Source organism: Gadus morhua, chromosome 17, assembly GCF_902167405.1.
Source record: "Gadus morhua chromosome 17, gadMor3.0, whole genome shotgun sequence".
Lineage (NCBI taxonomy): Eukaryota > Metazoa > Chordata > Actinopteri > Gadiformes > Gadidae > Gadus > Gadus morhua.
Genome location: NC_044064.1, coordinates 10,656,243 through 10,682,054, shown reverse-complemented (window position 1 = coordinate 10,682,054; position 25,812 = coordinate 10,656,243). Strand labels below are relative to the sequence as shown.

Here is a 25,812-nt window from a genome sequence, read left to right as displayed (position 1 = left end):
GTGTTTGACAGATTCTAGGCCTACTTAGCATAGCAGGACAATAGTATTCAATATAATCAATAGACATGTGTTTTATGGAATACAGGCCAAAAGTGTATTTAACTAACTTTGTTAAACCTATTTATAAACACTTCATTTACAGCCAAGAAAATCAAAAGTCAATGTTTACGTTAAAGATTAAGACAGAAGATACTATTTGCTTTTTATCGTTTCCACCCAAGGGATTTCACTGTAATGTTGACAAATCACTTTTGTGCCTTAGGCATATAAGAACCTGGAGCCGTATACATAATAGGCTATTATGGATTATTAGAGAGAGAGAGAGAGAGAGAGAGAGAGAGAGAGAGAGAGAGAGAGAGAGAGAGAGAGAGAGAGAAGGGGGACGAACCGTTTAGAACAGATGGGAGAGGAGGAAGGAAGGAAAAGATCACTCTCTCCCCGGTTGCTCGTTCGTGTGCGATCGCAGGAAATATAAATAAACAACTCTCGGGAAAAAAATTTTTTTCGAATAAACCGCGGACTGGACTGCCTGCAGGCGCAAGAAGCGCGCGCACGGGGACAAGACAGGACAGTGGCGGTGACGCGCCCAGCGGAGTCTCGTCCCTCGCGTGCTTTCACACTCCGAGTCCTCCCGGAGCTCTTTGGACTCTCCGTCAAGTGGCCGTTCGATAACGCGGGTTTTAGGGTGCTAGCTGTGAACTCTTTCGTGTTCAACGTGTGCGGGGGAGGGAGACGGAGAGAAACAAGCTCCGCCTAAAGTATCTAGGCTAATTAACTTTCTCCCCGGAAGAAGGATTCCGGAGTCGAAACGAGGAGGAGGAGGACGACGGGGCGACTTGCATTTTCGACCCGAGGATTCGCTGCTGGCTGTGGCCGAGGTTTAGGCGTTGGCACCCGGGAAGACCGTCCCCAGCCATGGCCGGGGCGAAGCCCGGGGTGCACGCTCTGCAGCTCAAACCGGTGTCCGTCCACGAGCTGCTGAAGACTGGGAGCAAGTTTATCAAATGGGACGAGGTGAGAGCGGAGCACATACACAGACACACACACGGGCGCCGCGAACTCACACACACGCATGCACGCACGCACGCGTGATGTTTTCACAGCGTAGGGCTACCACTCTGGGCTACAGTAGACAAAACTATTTCCGAAAAATCGGTCCGAATGACACTTGTACCGATGTTTTGAGGAAAACTATAATGTGATTCGCCTTGTTGGTCGGGGGCCAGATGCACGGAAGAGCTTCTTTGCACTTTGGTTGTGCGTGTGGTTGTACCATGGCACGAGGACACACACACACACACACACACACACACACACACACACACACACACACACACACACGAACACACGAACACACACACACACCGACCCGCGGTGTTTAGATTGAAGTGCCATTTTGACCCTCATTCCATCCTTCCTCTCTCCCCCATTACTCATTCCTTCTTAATGCATCTCTTCTATTATATTCCGTCTTTATTTCTGCCTTTCGGGTTTCACTCCTTCATGGTGTTCATTCACTTGCCCCTCCCCACTAGGGATGGTCATCTTTAAGATGTAAACGAGGCCACCGCTCTTATTGGTACTGCCTGTCTACCCGCTCATTTAACGGTACTCTTATCAACTCCTGTTGAAGGAAAACAAAATGAAGAACATCAACACCTTGCTTTATTCTTCTCACAATATGTCAACAACATTCTTCTGCAGCACTAGCTCACAATGTTAAGAATAATTGAACGGACTATAATGTTGTGAAAATGTAGATGTTTTGGTATTTTTTTTCTTGCTGAAAACGTCATCCTTGACCGCCCATCCTATCGAACAAGGAGCGTGTCCTCCAACCTGATCTCGTGTTGTCTTTCTATCACGCGGCGCAGTGCTCCGCGGCTGCTCTGGGGAGCGAGCCGCTCTACATCGAAGCTCTGCCGTAGTCCCACTCGGACCAAGGGTGGGTCCGAAAGCCGCGGACTTCCGCCGCACCTTGTCGTGATATTGATGTTTAGCCTATTTGAAGCGTCATTCAAATAACGTGTTCAACCAATTTAACCATTTCAGAAATCGAATGGGGGGAAAAAACTGTGTGTGTGTGTGTGTGTGTGTGTGTGTGTGTGTGTGTGTGTGTGTGTGTGTGTGTGTGTGTGTGTGTGTGTGTGTGTGTGTGTGTGTGTGTGTGTGTGTGTGTGTGTGTTGACAAAAAAACAAGGTAAAACTTGATAACAGCTGACCTTCGGACCCCGGGGCGTGAGAGCAAGAGGTGGTGAAGGAGGCCAGACACATTAAACGGGCCGCGGTTGGAAATTGAACCCAGAACCTTTTGGCCTGATTTGAACATCCATGAGCGAACCATAGTTTCAGGACTGATTGTTGCGTCACTGGTGAAGAATGATCCTGCGTTTGGTTTTTATCCGCGGCCCGTTCAATGCGTCTGGCCTCCGTCACCACCTCTTGCTCTCGCGCCCTGGGGTCCGAAGGTCAGCTGTTATCAAGTTTTACCTTGTTGCCAAAGCAACACACACACACACACACACACACACACACACACACACACACACACACACACACACACACACTACAGTTTGTGCATACACTTTTCCACCGTGGTTTACGACTGTGTACTTTAAAACACACAGACTAGTTAAAGACACAGTCATCGTTCTAGCTTATGCTTGCATAAACAAGCGGCATTATTTCATGAATTTTCTCTCAAAGCCGATTTACCTCCGCAATAAAACTATATGGTCAACATTTGTAAAATGTGGTAAAAAATAATCAATGTCCGCATGCGGACATTGATTATTTTTTTTACAGTGCACGCATGCCGCATCACAGACTATTTCGGAGGCTTAACCTGTAGACATCCTACAGAAAGTTGACCCCTGATCCCTAACTGATACTTAAAAAAATGGTAAACAGGTAAAAAATTATTAATTCGATAATTGGAATTCTTGCAGGCTACTTTCGGCGCAACTTCATGGCATGGAAGTGCTCCGCTGCTCGCGAAAAGGTGAAGTCCTTCAACCCCGGCCCAAGGCTCGATATGCGCATCAGCCTCGTCTTTTCCTCAGCTAGACGGTTTCTGATAGATGTTTTAATCCGGTTTTGGAGAGAAAAGCCTCGTTCCGCAGGAATACTGGACATGGGGATTGTACTGGCGATTTTGGCCAGCTTTGCCCAGTCGGGAAAGATTTGTGCGTTCACATCAAACGCGACGGGGCGACAAGATCCAATACAAAGTGAACGTAGAGAAATTTTTCGTGAGAGAAAACCTGAGACAAGTTTTGATTTGTCGCGCCACACTTTCGCCGTGCACAGGCGAGCGCATTCACAAGGATTTGTGCTGCGACAAATTCGCTCGAGTTGAAAGATTTCAACTTTGAAGCGAATTTTGCGTGATGACAGCCAATCAGCGTTCAATAGCGTGGCCACTGAGTGACATGTGTATGCATGTGCGGGTGCACAGCGCGCGTTCATGAATGCACGTTCGTGTTTGCCTCCCTGGTGAGCTCGGCCAGGAACCCCTACTGGTTTTCATATGCTACGGATTAATTCATACATAAATGCGAATTTCTTTCTTTTTTTTCTCAGACATGTGGGCCGTTTACATTTTTTTACGTGCCGTTTACGTGCGTGCAATTGGCCAATGTCCGGCTATAGCCGGCTAACGTGAACACTGCATTGGTGAATTATTTAAAAAATGGCAATTGTCAGAACTCAAATATTTATTGAACTAAACTATTTCGGCAACAAAAAAAGCAACAGACTTTCAGAAGCTTTTTCAAAATAGGGATAATTGTGTTGTGTTTAACGTTTAGCCGACTGCGGGTAGAACGTAGGTTGCGTTCTAACGTGACGCCCATTTAGGCCCCGTCCACACGAAGCCGATTTCATGGCGAAACCGCAAAGGTCTTGTACGGTTCGGTCTTCCGTCCACACGAAGCCGGCGAATCCGCTGACCGAAACCGCAAACTTCTGAAACCACCCTCGGAGGTGGTTTCAAATCTATCCGGTTTCGTTTTGGTTTCGTGTGGACGCCTGAAACCGACTGAAACCGCAAACCATGACGTCATCGCCCCACCCCTCGACCTCCTAGCCAATGGCTCTTAAGCCCGCGGAGTCTCAGAAATCACAACAAAAAAGATGATGGCGGACTACAAGCTTGTAATCGTTCTGCAGCATATCATGTCCCTTGTTGGGTTGCTAAGCCATTATTTATTGAGAATCTAGTTCGCCATCGTAGAAGAGCTGTTTGTTTGTGTTGTTAGTGGTTCGGGGGGCAGCCTTTATGCGCATGCTCGCCTCTTCTTCTTCTGGATTTGTGTACCAGAAGCAGCGCCCCTTATGGGCCTGGAATGTTTACTACAGCGTTTCTACAGATCTATCCGGTTTCGCTTGGCTTCGTCTTTACGGAGATACTTCGAAACCGGATAGATCGAAACCGTAACGGTTTCGCCCGTTTCGGCTTCGTGTGGACGGGGCCTAAGGGTCTGTTTCTTGACCTGACTGAAATGTTTGGTGTATTTATTTTACTTTTCAACTGAAATACATACATGTTGTCCACATAACCAAGTTATACTTGTTAACACTTCCAAACTGGAATCGTGTATTGAAATGTCTCGTATGGCAAGCCATTGGGGACAAAAGCGTCTGGGAAAATACACCTCAACAAGGCATAATGGTATGGAAGACCATTAGCGGAAATAACGTCTTAGAAAAGTTAATGACCAAATTTTGCGTGGTAATATTTGGAAAATGTGCATGTTTAACGTGCGTTTTCTGGATGGTGCCATTTATAATTCTTACATAATCGTGATGAGTTTCTGTCAATGATGTAAAACAACAATGAAAGGGAGCACGTTGTGTAGGGCTGGGCAGTATATCGATATTTGAAAAATATCGATGTATAGTTTATTACATAGTTAATTAGCGTTGAAATTACAGCGCATTTGCTCCATAAAAAGCCGTTCCAAGTCGCGCCTGCCGCCTGCTATTTCCTCACTATGCTTCAGAGTAGTGATGGGAATTTCGACTCTATTCAGGGAGCCGGATCATTTGGATCAGCTCAACAACAAGATCGGGCTCTTTCGGCTTCCAAACGGCTCTTCATAATACCACTCATACCTTTTATAATTCAGCCAAATGTAGCCCGTTCTGACTTATGATTCGTATATTTGTAGGCCTACACATCTCTTAAATTATTTATTACATCCTATAAGAATTCAAAAGTAAAAATTACATTTACAACGCACATTCCCGCCCCCCTAGTGTCTATCCACTAGGGGTGGGAAAAATAATCGATTCTTCGATGCATCGCGATTCTCGCTAGAACGATTCTGTCTGGATGCAGATAAATTAATAATAATAATAATCGGAATAAAAAATAAAAATAAAATTGAAAAAAATGTTTGTTTTTTATTTTATTTTTTTTGCCTGCTGCAACATTCTGTCCGCCAGAGAGGGATAATTTTTGTCATTTTAAAATCATTGAATTTATCTTCAGTGTGTATTGGCCAATCTGATTTGTCTTGACACGATTGCGATTCAGCCTACGCATAGCATGCGTGCAAACTCACAGCCAGACACAAGACACACACTCCTTCTAATTCAAGAGCAGCTTTTCCTTTAATGACATAGAAAAGAATGATTAGAAAGAAAATAAAACTGAAACCTATTTTTTGCATGCTTCCATATTGTGTTATAATGCAAGCTGCATTGATTATTGCATTGTTCATTGAAAGTCATATTTGTGACAAAGCTTTCTCTCTTATGGACTATTTGTTAAGTTAATTCATCTGTTGATGTCTTTAAAGATCATCACAAAAGTAGGAAGTGATTAGCAAACTCTGAGTAGCAAACCCAGATGTATAGATATTTTTTTGAAAATCACGCATGGAAATGTAGGCTACATAAAAAAAATGGTTGCATCGAGATGCATCGATAATCGCTTCAGAATCGAATCGTTGACCAGATAATCGGAATCGAATCGTGAGGTGCCAAGAGATTCCCACCCCTACTATCCACACTTTATTGGTTGCATGCATACACGTGACAGTCAGTCACTGCATACACACATAGTGTTTCCCATACATAGACCATTGTGTGGAGCAGCGCCACAGAATCAACATCGAGCGCCACAAATTGATTCTGTCTTTTTTATTTTTTTTTAATAACGCGATTTGGAAATCTAAAAATCGTTTCGTCCATTCATCTCCGCATAGCACTCGTTCTCCCTGTCATTCTCGTACACACACACACACACACACACACACACACACACACACACACACACACACACACACACACACACACACACACACACACACACACACACACACACACACACACACACACACACACACACACGGAGCGAGAGCGACGATGCTAACACATGAACCCACCGATGTCACCCGTCGCTTAGCAACCGGACACGCTGGGGTTGATAAGTTACCGGACTACTGTAACTACTACGGAGTGATAATAACAAAGACGTGAATCAGGCAATAAATCCAATTTCCTTGACAGCGGTAAAGTTCGGTGTGCATTAAAGTACAGACGGAGTGGACCAATTGCGAACTACTGCAGCTGCTCCAAGTTAAACCCCAAACTAATCGGAATAAGTATTTATAGCGGACTACACCACCTATTCTATTCCTCATATAATTCTATTCCGAACCGATTGAGGCGTATATATATGATACTTTTCTATTCCGATTGAGCTGTTCTTCCACATCTATGCGAATCAGATGTGTCCGCATGTAAACGCGGAGTTACATGCACACTCACTGACGGCTGATTCGCCCGCTCCTCCTGTCCACGCGCAATGCTTGAGGTCAATGGAAAAATATATTTGGCACAGAGAAGACGGTCTACGACATTTGCAGTTTACCAAAGGTTAGTATGACATACTGTGGTCTAACACATCTGCCCAATTTTTTTGTTAACTCAGAAAAGGCATTAGCTTTATGAACTCAACGTTATTGATATTGAACATCCTCCACCCGTCATCATAGACAACGTCGTTGGTAACGCAACGAACACTGCGATTAAGATGAAATGCGGTTATAGTTTAGATAGGCCTATACGGGGCCCATATCAAAAAGAATAGATAACATTTATTACATTCTATTCTTAATATTATTTTATTGTGACTCTGAATGTTTGTTGCTTTAATCCAGATGAGTATTGAAAAGTTTTTTCTGCACCAAAAAAGGCCTCGTCCAGACGAGATGGAGCAGCTTGAGGAGGTAGTTAGCTTAGTCTGAAATGAAGTTGAACAGTCAAATGGCTGTGGCTGGTAAATGTTTATTAAATATATAATATATTTATTTCGAATGTTCCTAGGCATCAAACAGTGCTGAACAACCCAGTGCTTCTCAGGGGCCGGGCTGTTCAGGAGAGATACTGATTAATATAGGCCAGGAGGACAGCAGACAAAATGTTGCTGAAACAACAGGTGAGGTGGAAACAGATTAGTGTAGATTTTAACTTTAAAAAAATAAGAGTAGGGAAAGTAATTTCGATCCTTCTGTTCCTGGTAGAGAAAATGTGCTGATCTGTTCATTGTAGGTCATCCAACCCTACATTACTGGCCTGGAGACAGAACTGAAAAGGAGGTTCCAGGAGCTGGACATCCTAGGAGCCTTCCATGTCCTTAGACCTCAGTCGGCTGCCCTCCCTGACAATATGTGCATTGCATTCATTATTTTAGTTAGTTGCCTTGTTGTACCTAGTAGTATATTGTTACTATTTATTTTTCCTAAAGAAGTTAATTATTGGTTCAGGTAGGTCTTGAGTTTATTTGTACTTGAAATAAAAACCTCCAGCTTTAGTTGTCTGTTGCAATTCATTCCTTGAATGTCACAGAATCAAAAGTTCAGGTAAAAACTAAACTCGTGCGCTAACGCCGCGTCGCCGTGCTACGCCGCATCGCCGTGCTGCCGTGCTGCGCCGCCCCCCCCCCCCCCCCCCCCCCCGCGCACCACGCATTGGTCCTTGGTCTGTGGGAAACACTGACATAGCATGCACGGGGCCCCTTTAGCGCAGAGATCTTCATGTCATTCTGCCTAGGCAAACTTTATTTATAAATAACAAATATTAAAAGACCTTTCGCGTCGGAAACCGACTCCCCATCACTACCTCAGATTCCTGCACGGGTTTGTGTACCCGACGGGTGACCCGCACAATTTGGATGAAACAGGTGAAAAATAATGTACTGTATCGGTCGCGGGTTTTGCGATAGCAATTTTCAAGGCCTCGCGTGCAAATAAAATAAATCATTGACACATAAGTGACACATCTACAACATATGCCTGCATTTCAAAATGATGAGAGCAGTGCCTGAACAGTGCCCCCGGCCCCCCCCCCGAGAAGTGAGCTTGAGTGTCAGCGGAGTGTACTATTGGACGTAGAGGGTTCCAGTGATGAGGCTCCGCAGTATCGGGACGAAGTTGCTGCTTACATTGATCACAAAACGCCTAAAGATGACTCTTTTGGTGTTGTTATGGTGGGGAGAGCATGGCCGTTCATTTGCCCAATATTGCTCAGATTGCCAGATTTATCCACACCATCCCTGCTCAGTGCATCCAGCGCTGCAAGCGAGCGAGACTTCTCCAGTGCCAGATCTGATATTCAGGAGCGGAGGAGTTAACTATAACCATCCACAGTGGATGATTCTAAAGCACCTTAACACACAACATTTGGTCAGACACCAGATAGTGTAATTCCCCGGCGTTCCATCTAATGTGTCTAATTTTCCTCCGGGTGCGGGTACTTGCACTACTGTCGGAACACTGGTTGGATGTGGATTTAAGTATTGCGGGTACGGACGGTTGTGGGATTGCAATATAAGACCAGTGCAGGACTCTGCTCTGCTTATCTTTCTCTATCCCACTCTGCCTCTGGCTCACACACTCTGCCCCGGCCCCGCTCTTCCACTCACGTCACTTTTTTAAATCCCCTTCAGCCCGAAACATGGAATCTGTGGGAAACGCATTTCCCACATCTTGCTCTGACTGTTTTTGACCGACTCATTTTAAAATGTTTAGCTACCCTGGCCTGCTACAACCAAATTTAGGATTGAGTTTGCAATCAGCAAGGCAGGATAACGAGCACAGCGACGCAGGCAGGCGGGAAATGAAAGCAATGCAGCCCTCCGAAATAGATCGTAGAGTTGGAGTGCGGCAACTGCAACTATGTTTTTGCGTCAACAAATATCGATATATATTATATGCTACACGTGAACCTCCTAAGATGGCGCAATTTGATTGGTTCGCTATCTCAGGATATTGGGTAATATGATTGAGATCTTAAACTCGGGATATTGTTTTCATGAGCATGACGGTCGTCTAATAAAAACAAATAAACAGCTTAAAAAAAACAAATAAATCCCGTCAAAAGTGTTATCCTATTTATTTTTGAAGTGTTCACGTGTAGTATATACGAAAACAATTATTCACTTCAGTCTCCGTGAATAGTGGGGATTCGTGGGGAATAGCTTTTTTCCCACTATTCACGTCGCCTTCGGCGAATAATTGTTAAATATCTTATATCGACATTCTGCTTGAAAACATCGAGATTTGACTTTCGGTCCATATCGCCCAGCCCTAACGTTGTCCATCAATTACTGATGTGGGCTTTAGGGATGGGCATGATTAAACGACGATCGACTAATTGATCGTTAAGAATTTCGTTGATTACGTATTTTTTTCATCGATTAAACGAATGCAGTGCGCAATTAAACATTTGACCACACGGGGGCAATATTTAAATTTGCGGCTCCTCCCCCGCAATAAACATCCCGCTTTGAACAGTGAACTCTTTACGCCTAGCAGCCAGGGATTCAAATTAACGACGTCCCGTCGTCCCGGGGACGTAATTAATCGTCATCGGGAGGATTTTTATTCTCTCTCGGGTCGACTTCGGGACGAAGAGAATTTTGCGGGCACTGACTTCATTTTTCTGTTTGAGTTTTCAACTCTTTCTGTGATGTTCGCGATCGGTGGAAAAAAATTATTTAATGGAAAGGGCTTCGTTCAATTGGTTGGCGCGCTCGCGTTTGTGTTGTTCAGTGAAACAGCGGGTGTAAAATCCCCCGTTCGTCAGGCTTTCTTGGTTCACTGGAGAAGGCGGGGCTGCGCACGGAGTCAAAAAAAAAGGTGGGCCGGCCCACCGGGAGACTTCCCGATCTCCAGCCTATGCTGCAGAGCGAATTTAAATCGCCGGCAGAACGGCCTGGGGGTCTAACACCGTCATTTATCTAAATTTAATTTATCTAAATTTCATATATATTTCATATACATAGCAGCTGCATTTCACATTAATTGCAATTATTACATGGGTCTTCTCAATGCCATGGAACGCTCCGTTCGCTTGCAATGGGACCTTCACAACTTCCGGCGGTGAATTATATTTGATAAGTCACCGTTGCTAAGTATAATCATGAGTATGATTGACCGCTGTCAAGGAAAACAACCGATTTTTCGCCTCTAATGAAGTCTCACTCCGGAAGTACCGGTAACTTGTCATCCCAGCGACTTCGGTTGCTAAGCGACGTCAACGTCTTTGGCGGACTATTTCTCTGCTGATCAACACTAAGAATGCTGGTGGTATCAAATAAATTGTAAAAAGACACACCATGTGAAGTTATTGTTTCGTTTTGGCAAGTAGCCGTGTAATAAGCGGGATATGTAGAGAACATCGCCGGTCATGATTGAAAATAAGCCCCTTCAGGGCGAAGCAAGTTCGCCCTGTCGGGGCTTTTTTTCCCCGATAATTACCGGCGTTCTATACACTATCCCTTTTTACATTCCTGCTGCTTCGGGTTTGCCTTTGTAGGTGCATTGAGAGGATGAGCGGGCGAATCCGCTGTCAGTGCGTGTGCATGATACGCAGGTTTATCCAATAAGTGGTAGTGTACCCGCGCACCATTGGCACGTAGGCCTATGCGCGCTTGTCTCTCTGTGCGACTGTGAATGAGAATGACGGGGAGAAATATTGCTACGCGGGGTGTACGAACGGAACGATATTTATATTTCAAAATCGCTAAAACGTAAAAAAAAAAAGAAGCAGAATCAATTTGTGGCGCTCGGTGTTGATTCTGTGGCGCTGCGTCACACATTGTTCTATGTGCACGCACACACACACACTGTGGTCACGTAGATAGACCACAGTTCTGCGAGGGTGTTGCTTGTCATCTGGAAATAAATATATTATTTCATCAACATAATGTATTGTGTTTTTATATATTATCAGTAGGCCTAAGTAACGACTCAAAATGTAAAAAATATTTATGGGAAAAGTTCGGGACGATTCGGGACGGTTCAAAATGTTTTTCGGGACGTTTCCGGGACGGTGGTGAAAAAAAGTTAATTTTAACCCCTGCTAGCAGCTATAAAAAGCTATAAAAACTACAAAATGACTGCAGGCTATGTGGAAAATGCGCCGACTTTGGCTCAGCCTGGCTCCGCCCTCTTCCGCAACGTAGCTAAGATGGCTGCCGTTGAGTACGAAAAGTGTACATCGCCACACACTTCGCGATTTGACCGTTTTCAGTAGACTTATTTTCGATCTGAATCGGAACGCCCTACGTACTCAAACTTAGGCTAGTAAGTACGGATAGTATGGATATTGTAACACGGCGATGTAATCATGAAGCGGACGAGGCCGCGGCGAAGTCTGGTGTGGGACCATTATTATTTAAAAAATGACTTATTGGGGAGCACTATAGGCCTACCACTCAAGGCGAGGTTAGCATCGAAGCAGAAATAAAGAACTTTCTGAGCCCCTGGATTGTGGAAAGTTGTTCCCCCGCCTTGCCAAGTTAGCACGGAGGTATTTGTGCATCACGGCAACGTCGGCCCCCTCAGAGCGGGTGTTTTCGGCGGCTGGACTGACGGTCACCAGAGGCTGCGGTCGCGTCTGTCCCCAGAGCATGTCAACATGCTCATCTTTCTGAACAAAAATCCGTAGACTGGTTGGTTAAGTTGTAACATGATTGTTTTTTTTATATGATTATGTTGTTTATGAGCATCGGCTTCGAGCTGCATGCTCCGTTGCTTAGAGCAGACAGAGTAGCGCATAACTATTGAACGGATCTGGTTTAACTGAGTTGTCTAATAATAAAGATCCCAATTAAGAAAACACACTGCTTATGTATTTTCATTTCATTTTGAATATAGCATATAAATACTTAAGTAATATCACACGGGAGTGCGTTGTATCAGCACGGCTGTGATTGTGCCGAAGATAATGACAGCTGTGCTGATATTCACTACAACAGCACGACCTCGAGTGTGATATTGCTTTTATACAACAGTTCTACAAGCACCATTAATTGGTTAACATTTGTTGGTTTATTTAATTATTTATTTGGCACCACAAACATAAATGGATCCGCGACTGGGACTAGCTAGCAGAACGTAAACAGCGGAGTGATACATGTATAGTTAAAAGTCCCGGTGCTGTTATACTTGGTCGGAACAAAATTTTAAGGTAAAATATTAACGATTAATCGACTAATTTATCGTTAATTCTCCCGACGATCGACTAAGACAACTTAATCGAATGCCCATCCCTAGTGGGCATCTACACACATACTACGCAAACGGAAAGATGCATCACTAGCTTGGAGCTGTAATGTTTCTAACACCCCTGTAAGATAGAACTGGAACAACCCGTTGGCTGTGGCAGACCAGTTGGGTGTTAACGTACCAAAATGAGACTCACATGAGACTCAAAATTCGGTCATGTCAATCCGACATTGGTAAGACTTTATTTACACTAATGCCCTTCAATACAAACACTACGTCTTAACACAAAAAATTTGGTCTTGTTAAGCTTGAGCTTAACCAACAATTTTACTCAGAGCTGTTTTCATCAATTTGTATATAACTGATATATTCTTTATTGTTCATTTTATACAAACACTCATACAACCGGACATTGAAGGGGACACATTATAAAAACAGCACTTTTCCTGGGATTTGGGGTGTTGTTATGGGTTGATGGTGCTCCCACACGCATACAAACTTTGAAATGAGTCCGTACATGATTTTTTGAGTGAGATACGCATTTCTGGAAGCAGCCCGCCTCCAGCTACCAAACGAGCGAGTCAGTTTTGGCGCCCCCTCCTACGTAGGAAGGGTGCACATTTGAATATTACCTCCCACTTCCCCACTCCCCTCCAATCAGAGCATAGCTAAGATTGTGAGAACCAGCAGAAGAGCAGCTCCGGCGGGGGGAACTCTGCGCTAGCCCTGCAGCTAAGCTCCGGGAGTGCAATCCCTTTCTCTGGCGCCGAGCTCACCCCGCCGGAGCTGCCGCCGAAGGGAAGTCAGGAGGAGGAGACATGGAGTAGAAAGGGATTGTACTCCCGGAGCTGAGCTGCCGGACTGCCGCCGAGCTACCCCAGCCGGAGCTGCTCGTCCGCCGGAGCTGCTAGTCCGCTAGAGCTGCCACCTAGCTTTGGCGCCAGTTCAGCTCCCGTAGTACACCGCCCAAGCTGCCGGACTGCAGCCGGACGGCTTCGACTGCGGCCGGCAGCTCCGGCGCGGGGAGCTCGGAGGCAGTCCCACAGTTCAGCTCCCGGAGTAAAATTATTTTCTTCTCCATGTCGCGGTTCATGGACTTCAGAGAGTCAATGCCAAAGTTCCTTCCCACCAATTCTTCTCAACCATGGCCGAGATATCCCCCACGAGTCTTTACTTGTGGAAGTACCAGAGACGTCAGACAGTCTTTATTATTCATAATATCATCCGAGGCGCACATAGCTTTTGACCATGATATTAGATAGATTATATAAATACCCGTATATAATATTATTATTATGTTATATTATATAATATAGATATAGAGCTCCAGGAGTCAGCAAACGGCCACAACCCCTTCTCCATGCTGTGGTTCAGTCTGACAGCTCATTGGTCAATGGGCAGCAGCTCATTTGCATCAACGCTACAGACACCAGAAACGGCGCATTCTGAAGGGACTGAAACAAAGGGGAATAGCGGTAGACAATATTTATTTTCCTAAAAGCTATTTCCAGCAAACAGCCTCAAAAACATGTTTTCTGGAACTCAAATACTATGTTTACTTGTTGGGAAAACACCATATTATGTCTCCTTTAAAAAAAAGTAAAACGAATATACAAATTTAAGATACATGTATGTTCCTGGCCCTAAAAGATAGTCAGAGTCAGTTAATTTTTAATGTTCATACGCCACACAAAGTAATTGAACTGAATGGATTGTTTTTGTTCACTCTCGTTTAAATTGAAGGACATCCCTGATGATTCTGATTCTGTTTCCAGTATGGATCAACCCGAAAATCTCAACGGTAAGGTTAGAAGCACATAATATGCTATGATTCTCTCAAGTATATAGATACAAGCTTACCTTTACGTTTTGTTTTACTGATAACAGGGGTTCCTTTCATCGAATCTCCCCTCTACTTTAAGCTACTGTTACATTCTTAGTTACTGACAATATAAGATAGCTACACACTAGTACTATTACCAGGGTCCTTAACCACTTTCGTCAAATCCCGCCGGCGGGCTGGTTTTCGTTACAACTCAATATGCTGGGTCAATTTTTGGCATCATAAGGTTGAGTGATATAGTCATGTCATACCCCGTTTAAAAAAGCATAGAATCTCAGGAATGCTATCTTAAAGGCAATTTAAGATAGCTACACACGCTCGTACAATTACTAGGTGCCTTAATAAACAACATTCATATTGTACATAAACAGAAATAATCCATATAAAATTACTTTTGCCTCAATAGTGGTTAATCATGCTGGCACTAACGCCAACATCGTTACTATTGGGTGGGCCCCAACCGAACAGCAAGTGGAATCTCATTATCATCTTGTCTCCTCTTGCAAAATCAAGTCACAGAATATCCAGATCACAGATCCCTGCAAAATAGACATCTGGGACCGTTGGCCTGGGACGCAATACACTTTTAGCGTCATTAGGATTACTGACTGAAAACATACAAATCAGGTTCTATATCAGTCTGCAATGGTAAACGTGCCTCATAGCATGAGATCAATCCCCCTCTTAAAGGTTGGGTATGGGATTTGCGAAACGCCAGCTGATTTAGAAAATACACAATTCAAATGGGGCTACCCCCTCTCCTTCAACGCTGACTCTGACTCCACCCATTCCAAGTACATGGACGTGCAATCATGCGCGAGAGCGAGCCATTAGCTAGTTAGCTAGCTTCAGTAGCTACCGCACGATAACAACAAACAGAATCTTGCTCTGGTTCACGAGCTTTGAGTACGTGCACGAAGGGGTCGCGCGGGGAGCGGGAGAGCAGTACGACCGTTTGATTGACGTACTTACTGTCCAATGCCACTCGGTGGGTCTGGAAATCATTGGCTGGAGTTTTTCGAGCCCTGCCCGTTCCACAGATGATTGACTTGTTTAATTTTCATGTCAGTACTTCTAACTCAGTGGCTGTAATTGGGTTATGATAAGGATTTCAAGTAATTTTGCAGAAATGGCCAAAAAAGAGAATTCCATACCCAACCTTTAAGGTAAACACTGAATCAACCAGTAGGTAGCATGCTACATGAATATGCTTGTCTGTTTTTCATCTTTTACAGAGGCCATTCCTCCAGGAAATGTCAAGGTTTCCAATGTCAGCAGTAGTACGGTGTCTCTTACATGGGAAACAGCTGCTGGTGAGGTGGGGGGCTATGTTGTGACCTGTTTCTGTGATTCAGAGACACAGCAAGAGACGACAACTAAATTAGACAGGGTGACATTCTCCGATCTGAAGCCAGGGCTCAAGTATGACTTCCAAATTAAAACCAAGCTGAAAAGCGGAAGACTCAGCCAGCCTGCCTTGACATCTGCCCACACAGGTAAGCTATTTTTTTAAGCTACTAACCCTAACCTTTTTATACAAGGTTCGTACTGATTATTTTGCTTATTGTTATCAGACTCTCCCCTCTCCTAAAAACTCCTATTCTATATAGAGTTGTTCCGATACTGTCAAATTATCTTCTTTTTTTTTTTGTGCTTGCCCAATTTGAAATGGCATGGATTAGACAGAGGACGCAGGACAGCTCAAATCCTTTTCCTTGTTTTGATTGAACATGCATTGTGCAACAAGCATTTCGAATTAGGATTGGGTTGAAAACCTATTGATACAAAACAAAAAAAATGTGTAATCAAACATTTAAATCAAATCCAAATAAATCAGTTAGATATTATCATAAACTTTATATAATTTTAACATAAAATTATATAATTACAATTTCTCTATATAGGTTCTCCCAATATATAATATATAATATTATAAAATATACACCATGAAAGACAATATCACCATCAATCACCAATTACATCTGTATTAATTAAACTATTTAATTAGTGGGTATATATCCACCACAAAGTGCGTTATCTAATAATTAATGTTCTTCCATACACCAAACATTTCAACCACGCACGCCTCCACCACACGTGCAAGACGTCACTAAGGACCTCTGCGCCGTCCAATACGCTGTCGCATGGAAAACATTACAAACGGGAAAAAGTGCCAGAAACCCGCGCACTGTGCAAACTACACCTTGGTGCAAAAAATAAATGACCTACCAATGCGTGATCTCGCGTTCTCCCGTGCACAAACCCTTCATGGCCCGACCGTAAACCGCAGACCTTTATCACGTCAACCGTGCTCACTCACCTCACGTGCCGCAATCAGGCAAGAGCCGCCCGGCCTGATCACAAATGAAACTGGCCTCATACATAGTGAAACCCATCCGCTGTCCGCTGATATGTGTTCTAAAGCAGCGGTCCCCAACCTTTTTTGCGCCACGGACCGGTTTAATGTTAGACAACATTTTCACGGACCGGCGGATAAATAAACAAAATAAAATAAAAACTGGTATTTTCTAAATATAATAATAAACGTGAATCAACTGTGTACTCTTATGCAACTTTATTAGCAGCGCCCTCGTAACATCGTGCAAACAACATAACATGAGTAAATAACTGCGGCTCTGCCCCCAACAGTCTCTGGTCGCTATGGTAACGGTTAAACATGCCTTCAAAATACGACACAACACAAAAACAAATATAAAGTGCATGAAAAATACAACTCACTATAGGCCTATTGCTAAATCGTTGGGAGCCCTGAGCTTGTTTCCCTGCAACGAGACGGTCCCATCTAGGAATAATGGGAGACAATGACACCCGAAGTGTGTTGCTTATGTCCAGCCTACTCCGATATTTTGTTGTGGTTGCCGTCACTGCAGAAAATCCTGCTTCACACAAATAGGATGTCGGAAATGGCAACAGGGTTTTCAGTGCTGTTGTGGCGATCTCAGGGTATTCTGCTGTGACTTTAATCCAGAACACAGGCAGAGTGGTTGTTTCGAACATACTTTTAAGGCCGCCGTCATTTGCGATCTCCAGCAGCTGATCTTCTTGCATCGACATGCTGGATTCCCCTAGTTTATTGACAAATGGGTTGCGGATCCATTCCTTGGCAGTTCGTGGGTCTTTTTTGGTTGGGAAGTAGCGCTCAAACTCATTTAAAAGCATAGACAGGTGATCGTGCACCAGCTGGGTGAATGAAGGCTCGGGCTCAGTCTCTTCCAAAATCCCCGCGAATGTTTGAAACATGTCAAATATGCCTCTGTTCACGCGCCGTCCCCACAAATCCAGTTTGGCTTTTAATGCAGCTACTTTATCTGCCAACTGGAAGACAGTTGTCATTTTCCCCTGAAGTGACCGATTTAGTTCATTGAGCAGGTTGAATATGTCGCACAAGTAAGCAAGTTTTGCGACCCATTCCTCGTCACTGAAATGTGCTGCCAGCGGTGACATTTTTTCTGAGAGAAATCTCTGCAGCGGCTCTCGTAATTCAAACACTCTGGCCAGCGATCTCCCTCGGGATAACCATCTTATTTCTGTGTGTAAGAGAAGGTGTCTGTGCTCCGCGTCTATCTCCTCACAAAGCTGCTCGAATAGGCGCGAGTTAAGGGCGTGTGCTTTGATGTGGTTAATAACTTTAACAACATCATTCAATACGCTGTTAAGTTCTGCAGGTATTTTTCGGCTAGCCAGCATTTCCCTGTGAATGACACAATGCGTAGACTCACATTCAGGTGCAACCTCCTTAATCCGAGTAGTTAAACCAGACAGCTGTCCGGTCATGGCAGCAGCTCCGTCTGTGCATATGCCGACACAAAAGGACCATTTCAGTTTTCCTGATATATAATCATCCAGCGACTTGAATAGTTCTGCGGCTGTGGTTTTGGTTGGCAGCGATAGTGAACATAACATATCCTCATGCACATCCTCCTGATAAAGATATCGCACATAAACAAGTAGTATTGCCTTGCTGTCAACATCTGTAGACTCGTCAGCCTGGAGTGCGTACCACGGTGATTTATTGATCCTCTCCAACAATTGTGTCTCAATGTCCTCTGCTATTTCCTGAATGCGCCGAGTGACAGTGCTAGCCGAAAGAGGCACCTGTGCTATCTTTTTAACCGCATCCTCTCCTAGAATTTCACGGCAAATGTCTTTAGTGGCGGGCAGGATCAATTCTTCACCAATGGTGAATGGCTTCTTAGCCTTAGCGATACGATTAGCCACCAAGTATGATGCTCTCGGTGACCTCGCATTTGTTGATGTGGTGGCCCTCAGTAATTGCTTCTGTCCTTCTTGTTCACGCTTTTTTCTTTCAAAATACTCTGAAGGCTTGTCTTTTAATGCAGGGTGCTTGGTCTCTAAGTGGCGACGCAGTTTTGAAGGCTTCATTGCTTCATTAGAGAGCCGCTCGCTGCATATTATGCAGAGCGGGCTTGGTGCACGGGAATCACCTGTCGGAATAAATCCATATTTTAAGTAGGACTCCTGGTATTGTCTGTTAAATGCAGCTTTCTTTTTCTTGGAAGTCGTAGGCTCTTATCCCGTCTCCTCACTGGGCCTTTTCCCCTTCCCAAAGAAATTTTCCAACGACGTTTGTTTTTTTACTCATTTTGCTAGCTGGGTTGAATTTGAGTGGCAACGGATCGCACGCACCGACACCATGACCGAGACAAGTGACAAGAGTGCTTCATACATGGATGTAACAAAGGGAATCCGGTCATTTTTCTAAATAAAACATTGTTCACTGTTTAGTGGTGGGTAGTAACGAGTGAGTAAACAAACGAGTAAAAAAGTACTTTTCGGGTAACGAGTACTTTTCACGTTTTTTTTTCACTTTTGTCATATGCACAACAGAGCTGAAATTAATTTACGTTTTTAGTGTAAATTTGTTTGAAATTAAATACAATTTTTTGTTGTATGTATTGTTCTATGTATGTTTAGTGAACAATACACAAAATGAAGCAAGAGTTTTAAGTGCATCTCTTTCTCTCACTCACTCACTATAACACATGATGTCTTTTTCACTGATGGAAGTAATTGTAGTTTTACTTGAGTATAGATTTTCAGTACTCTACCCACCACTGCAAAAACAGAACGGAAATAATGTTGTTTTCTTTGTTTTTATTAAAATAAATAAATAATCTTTCTCTGCGGACCGGTACCAAATGACCCACGGACCGGTACCTGTCCGCGGCCCGGGGGTTAGGGACCGCTGTTCTAAAGCACCAAATAAAATTTAAATGTGTCTTCACAACCATTAATTGATCTTTCATTTACAAACGATGCCTTCTGCAAGTGGAGGTGGTTATTACTTCAAGTTACCTTCATGTTAATTTCGAAAAGACCTTACAGCATAAATCGTATGTGATTTATGCTTTTCACCTCCATGGCCACTAGAGGTTGTCATCCATGATGCGATACATATTAAAATGTAAATGTTACCTCAGTCTTCAAAGATACCGATATCAGTATCGGAAATTCCTCAGATACTGCCTAAAATCCAGTATCGGGTATCGGGGAGTAAGCAAGTTTATGCACCGATCAAATGCATAACATGCCTAGCTCATTTATTACACAGGCAAAGAACATCACAAACACATGTGGTGTGATGCGTTCGAAAATGGCTGGAGTTAGAAAGTTGGAATGGGAAATCTCCTACCTAGGTGCGTTCGTCCTTCCAAGCCACAGACTATCCACATCTCACAGTACGTTTACATGCACAGCTTAATCCGATTAAAGCCATAGTTTGATTGCTCCTCAATCCGACAACTGCAATTGTCCGAGTATACACGGCGCTGAGAAAGTCGTTTCATTGGCCGAAGCATTTCATGACCAGGTACGATAGGTGGTGCTGTACCCATTTCAACTAGTGGTATTAGAGCCAGCTGCGCAAGTCATGCCCCGGTACGATAGGTGGCGCTGTACCCATTTCAACTAATAGAGCCACCGGCTGACCTCTTTACGTAACTAGCAACAACAAACCCAGGCGGCATTCGAGAAAGATGTTTCCAGTAGACAGCTGTCAGTTCACTTTGGTTCCATGTCATTTCTCAGACGCTCCATTGTTCCGACCTCTAGGTTGTATGCGGACTCCTCCGGTGGTGGCGGAGCAGCTTCTCCGGGAGTCCACATACTGCAGCAACCCCTTTCTCCTCCATGTAGTGTTTCAATCTGGACTTCAGAGAGTCAAAGTTCCTTTTCGCTAATTCCTTCTACACCATAGCCGAGATGACCCCTACTACGAGTCTTTACTTGTTGCTGAGTCGGAGAACCCGACGCAGTCTCTAAGATTTATAATATCAGAGAATATCCCTGTCAGTTCGGCCGCGGCGCAATGAATGAAGATAGTAAACACGTCAGAAGAAAAAACTTTTTGACTTAAATTTTACTACCTTACAAGTTACTACTTTACAACCTTGATGATTACCAACATTTAGAAAAACATGTACTTTTAATTCAGCCTTGGGTGAAATCGAAGTGTAACACCTTTCCAGCTGTCGGCTCCCAGATCGTAGTCGAGGAGCACAGGAGAGACGTTCCCTCCAGGGGAACGTCCCTCCAGGGGGTAAGACCCTTCACTTTGACCGCCACAGGGTCTGCTTATTGGTCGGAATGAGGCGGCCACTGATTCTTGACAGGCAGGGTCCTTAATTCGTAGTTCCACTAACTTTACAGTACACGTTTGCACAGACACAACCGGACTCGTTCATTCACTAAACTGACACACGCTACCGCTCGCTCTTCCTGCTCGTCCACTCACTTGCTGTGGTTACTCACACACATACAAGCACACACTCCTACGCTAGTCTAGTAACAGAGGCGTAGTGTGTACTGAATGCATGTTGATTATGATACACTGCTTATAGGGGGTAACTACATTGGCACGACACCGGCTTCCTCCATCTTCTTTTCAACCTTTTTAAATAAATCGCTGCTTCTCTGCCCCAGGCAAAGATCTCGAGCATGCGCAGGGCGCAAAATCAAATCGAATTGAACGTAGACATGCACGCTTAATGCAACTATCAATCGAATAATCTAGGGGTCTTAATCCGACTAGGAGTAACCTTATTCGATTCGATTTTAGTCTGACTAAGGTGAATACATGTATTTTAGTAATCCAATCATAATTGGACTTGGCCAATCCTTTGATTTTCTTGAGTGTCATGTAAACGCACTGACAGATTCCTTCAAAGTAGACTCGGGGACCTTTGGCCTGGGACGCAATACACTTTTAGTATCATTAGGATTGCTGACGAAAACATACAAATCAGCTTCTGTTTCGTCGTCATTGATACATGCTACATGAATATGCTTGTCTGTTTTTCATCTTTTACAGAGGCCATTCCTCCAGAAAATGTCCAAGTTTCCCATGTCAGCAGTAGTACAGTGTCTCTTATATGGGACACAGCTGCTGGTGAGGTGGGGGGCTATGTTGTGACCTGTTTCTGTTATTCAGAGACGCACCAAGAGAAGACAACAGATTCAGACAGTGTGACATTCTCCGATCTGAAGCCAGGGCTCAAGTATGACTTCCAAATTAAAACCCAGCTGAAAAGCGGAGGAGTCAGCCAGCCTGCCTTGATATCTGCCCACACAGGTGAGTTATTCATATAAGCTACTAAAACCTTTTCATACAAGTTACCTACTTCTCTTTTTGCTTTTTGTTATCGGACTCGCCCCTCTACTTTAAGCTACAATTAAATTCCTATTTACTGGCAATGTAAGATAGCTACACCCACTAGTACTATTACCGGGGGCCTTAATAAACAACATTCATAATAGTACGTAAGTTGGAGGTGGAAAGTCAGAAGGGGAAACGTGTCATCTCCGACCTACGTGGGTTCGAGCTGCCGAGTCGGAAAAAGGATGGACGCTTAACTACAAGATTATAAATTAATTATTACAATTATGCATATAAAGAATGTAGTTCTGAAAGTAAATTTTGTCGACAGGAGGTGAACCGACTATACAGTGCTGTCAGCGAAAAAGTACCCTTCAATAAGAACAAGTGCTAATAGTTATTAAAATGCTAGATGCTTTATCGGTATATTCTCGGTATCGGCCCATAGTCAAGTTCAGGAATATTACTACTATTACTAGGGGCCTTAATAAACAAAATTCATGGTACATAAAACGAGGTAAACGACATAAAATTACTTTTGGATCAATAGATGTTCATCATGCTGGCACTAAGATCATTACTCTTGGCTGGGCTTGAACCGAACAGCAAGTGGAATCTCATTATCATCTTGACTACTCTTGCAAAATCAATTCACAGACTATCCAAATCATAGATTTCTGCATAGTAGACATAAGGCACCTTGTGCCTGGGATGCAATACACTTTTAGTATCATTAGGATTACTGACGGTAAAAATACAAATCAGGAACTGTATCGGTCTCCAATGGTAAACATGCTTCATAGCATGAGATCAATCCCCATCCTAAAGCTAAAGGTCCCATGACATGCTATTTTATGTATTCTTTAATATAGGTATTAGTGGGCAACTAACACAGTATTCAAAGACGTTCCCGAAATTCAGCCGTGCTGCAGAGTTACAGCCACTCCGAGCCAGTCGCACATTGAGCTTCCCCCAAATGCGCTGTTTTGGTGTCTGTAGCTATAATGCAAATGAGGAGGAGCGATGCGGGTCAAGGAGGAGGGTGGGGGTGTGGCCCTGAGCAGCTTTCGGTACCATGCGCTCTGTTTACAGTGGATGTATCGCAATGGCGAGGCGCACACAGCCTTTAGCCGTGTTCTGTAAATATTCTAGAATACACGGGAGTCCTGGAGCTCTATATCTAAATATTATCATATAGCCTACATAGATATCTACAGTATATCATATAATATATATTATCACGGCCAAAAGCTGTGTGAGCCGATATTATGAATCTCAAACGACCGTGTTGGGTTCTCCAACGTTCCTGGTTCTTCCACGTCCACATCAATGTGAAGTAGACTGAACCGCGACAATGAGGAGAAAGGGATTGTTGCCGGGCAGCGCTTAGGCACCTCCACCACCGGCGGTGGTCCCTCAGCGGGGCTCAAGCGGGAGACATTCACCGCCAACAATTCCTTTCTCCTCCGTGTCGTGGGTTCAAGTTCTTGAGGGAGTCAAAGCCAAAGTTCCTTCCCCCCAATTCATTCTCAACCTTGGCTGAGATAACCCCCACTACGAGTCTCGTTGTAGAAATACCAGAGACGAGGGTCCGACGTGTTATGCACCATAACACCAAAAGCAGAACAGTTATCCAATCTGTGACCGGGAAGGTTTCATTTTACCGGTCAAATTGAAAAAAAAATCTGTCGGATATTGTCCGTGTTTATTGCACTTAAAAAAAATTATAGGCAGGCTATATAAAGAAGAAGAAGTGTGTGATCATATTTTGATTCGCCATGGTTGTTAAATACCGGTACTCCGCAAAGCTTGCCGCCGGCTTTCGCTAGCTTGCCGCCGTTTAGTTCATAAACCTACGGTAGTCTATAGTGATCAATTTGAGCGAGTGCACGAAATGTAACAACTTATTTATTTTATCACACAGGCTACGCTACAATCAAAACCCTCATTGTTTTACATGAATTGGCTAAACCAATGACTACTGTAGCATATTTAAACACAATTCAAATGAACACATTCAAAAGTATTCCTGCTCAATTTAAAAGGTTGAATCTCCTCGTGACTGAATGTTTGTATACAGCGCGCATGCTGTATGCGCGCAGCGGCGCAGGGTTGGTGCGCTCCACTTTTCCTGTGGAGAACCAGCGCCTTCAATATTCCGCATAAAACGAAACCGGATCGTTTTTGCCCGTTTCGGCTCTGTGTGGACGGGGCCTTATTTCCAATCGGTCATTCTGACCGGAGACATTTAGAATTTTCGGTCCCCCTCATTTTTTTCCGGTCAAAGACCGGTAATTACCGGACAACGGGAACTCTGCCAGAAGGTGTGGTAGAAAATAACCGAGTTCTATCACTTCAACTAACTGAGAGAGCAAGAGGAATCGGGGAGTCCGGATCAAGTATTGACAGAGACTTATTTGTTACCCGCAAACAAGCAACAACAAAGCCGAGTGAGGTTTGCAAAGACACTAACGATCATAAGATCTCAGGCTTTTTATCCTCACAAACAGAGCTGTTTTTGGTATGCCTGCCCATAGCCGGTCAGTCATACATTACTCTAGCTATGTGGTCAACATCCTCAGACAATCTAATCTAAACATTAGGTTGACGCTAATCTGAACATTAGGTTGATTAATCTAAACATTAGGTTGAGCTAATCTAAACATCTGGTGGACGCCAATCTAATCTAAACATTAGGTTGACGTCAGTACACCTTGACCCCAGACTCTCTGGCACCGTGCCGAGTCCCATACTATGCCTATGAATTCGGAGATGATTTAGCTGCTTTCCACTATTAATGTATGATATATAGGCCTGATAATAACTCATAGTTAATATAAAAGTAATGGTTAATTTCTCCCATAAAGGTAGCATGCTACATGAATATGCTTGTTTGTTTTTCATCTTTTATAGAGGCCATTCCTCCAGGAAATGTCAAAGTTTCCCATGTCAGCACTAGTACGGTGTCTCTTATATGGGACACAGCTGCTGGTGAGGTGGGGGGCTATGTTGTGACCTGTTTCTGTGATTCAAAGAAACACCGAGAGAAGACAACAGATTTAGACAGTGTGAGATTCTCCGATCTGAAGCCAGGGCTTAAGTATGACTTCCAAATTAAAACACAGCTGAAAAGCGGAGGACTCAGCCAGCCAGCCTTGATATCTGCCCACACAGGTGAGTTATTCATATAAGCTACTAAAACCTTTTCATACAAGTTACCTACTTCTCTTTTTGCTTATTGTTATCTGAAACGCCCCTCTACTTTAAGCAACTACTAAATTCCGATTTACTAGCAATGTAAGATAGCTACACACACTAGTACTATTACCGGGGGCCTTAATAAACAACATTCATAATAGTACGTAAGTTGGAGGTGGAAAGTCGGAAAGGGAAACGCATCATCTCCGACCTACGTGGGTTCGAGCTGCCGAGTCGGAAAAAGGATGGACGCTTAACTACAAGATTATAAATGAATTATTACAATTATGCATATAAAAAATGTAGTTCTGAAAGTAAATTTTGTCGACAGAAGGGGAACCGACTATACAGTGCTGTCAGCGAAAAAGAACCCTTCAATAAGAACAAGTGCTAATAGTAATTACAATGCTAGATGCAGTATCGGTATATACTCGGTATCGGCCGATACTCAAGTTCAGGAATCGGAATCGGAAAGAAAAAAGGGTATCAAACATCTCTGATTCTATTCCTATCTACTGGTAATTTAAGATAGCTACAAACACTACCACTATTACTAGGGGCCTTAATAAAAAACATTCATGGTACATAAACGGAGGTAAACCACATCAAATTAC

The 25,812-nt window shown here is 43.7% G+C and overlaps 1 protein-coding gene across 4 annotated transcripts in view; it reads left to right on the top strand.

Annotated features, from left to right (window-relative positions):
* Positions 1–518: 518 nt before the first annotated feature.
* LOC115529041 (interferon-induced very large GTPase 1) overlaps positions 519–25,812 on the top strand; it is a 37,904-nt gene continuing 12,610 nt past the window's right edge. The window contains exons 1-5 of one of the 4 annotated variants that reach the window (XM_030337475.1): positions 519–1,014; positions 14,265–14,322; positions 15,600–15,860; positions 21,716–21,976; positions 24,914–25,174. In XM_030337475.1, coding sequence (XP_030193335.1) covers positions 916–1,014; positions 14,265–14,322; positions 15,600–15,860; positions 21,716–21,976; positions 24,914–25,174 — 940 coding nt within the window. In that variant the 5' untranslated portion in view covers positions 519–915. The remainder of the gene's footprint in view (positions 1,015–14,264; positions 14,323–15,599; positions 15,861–21,715; positions 21,977–24,913; positions 25,175–25,812) is intronic. The other 3 variants (XM_030337472.1, XM_030337473.1, XM_030337474.1) reach the window with 3 other exon arrangements.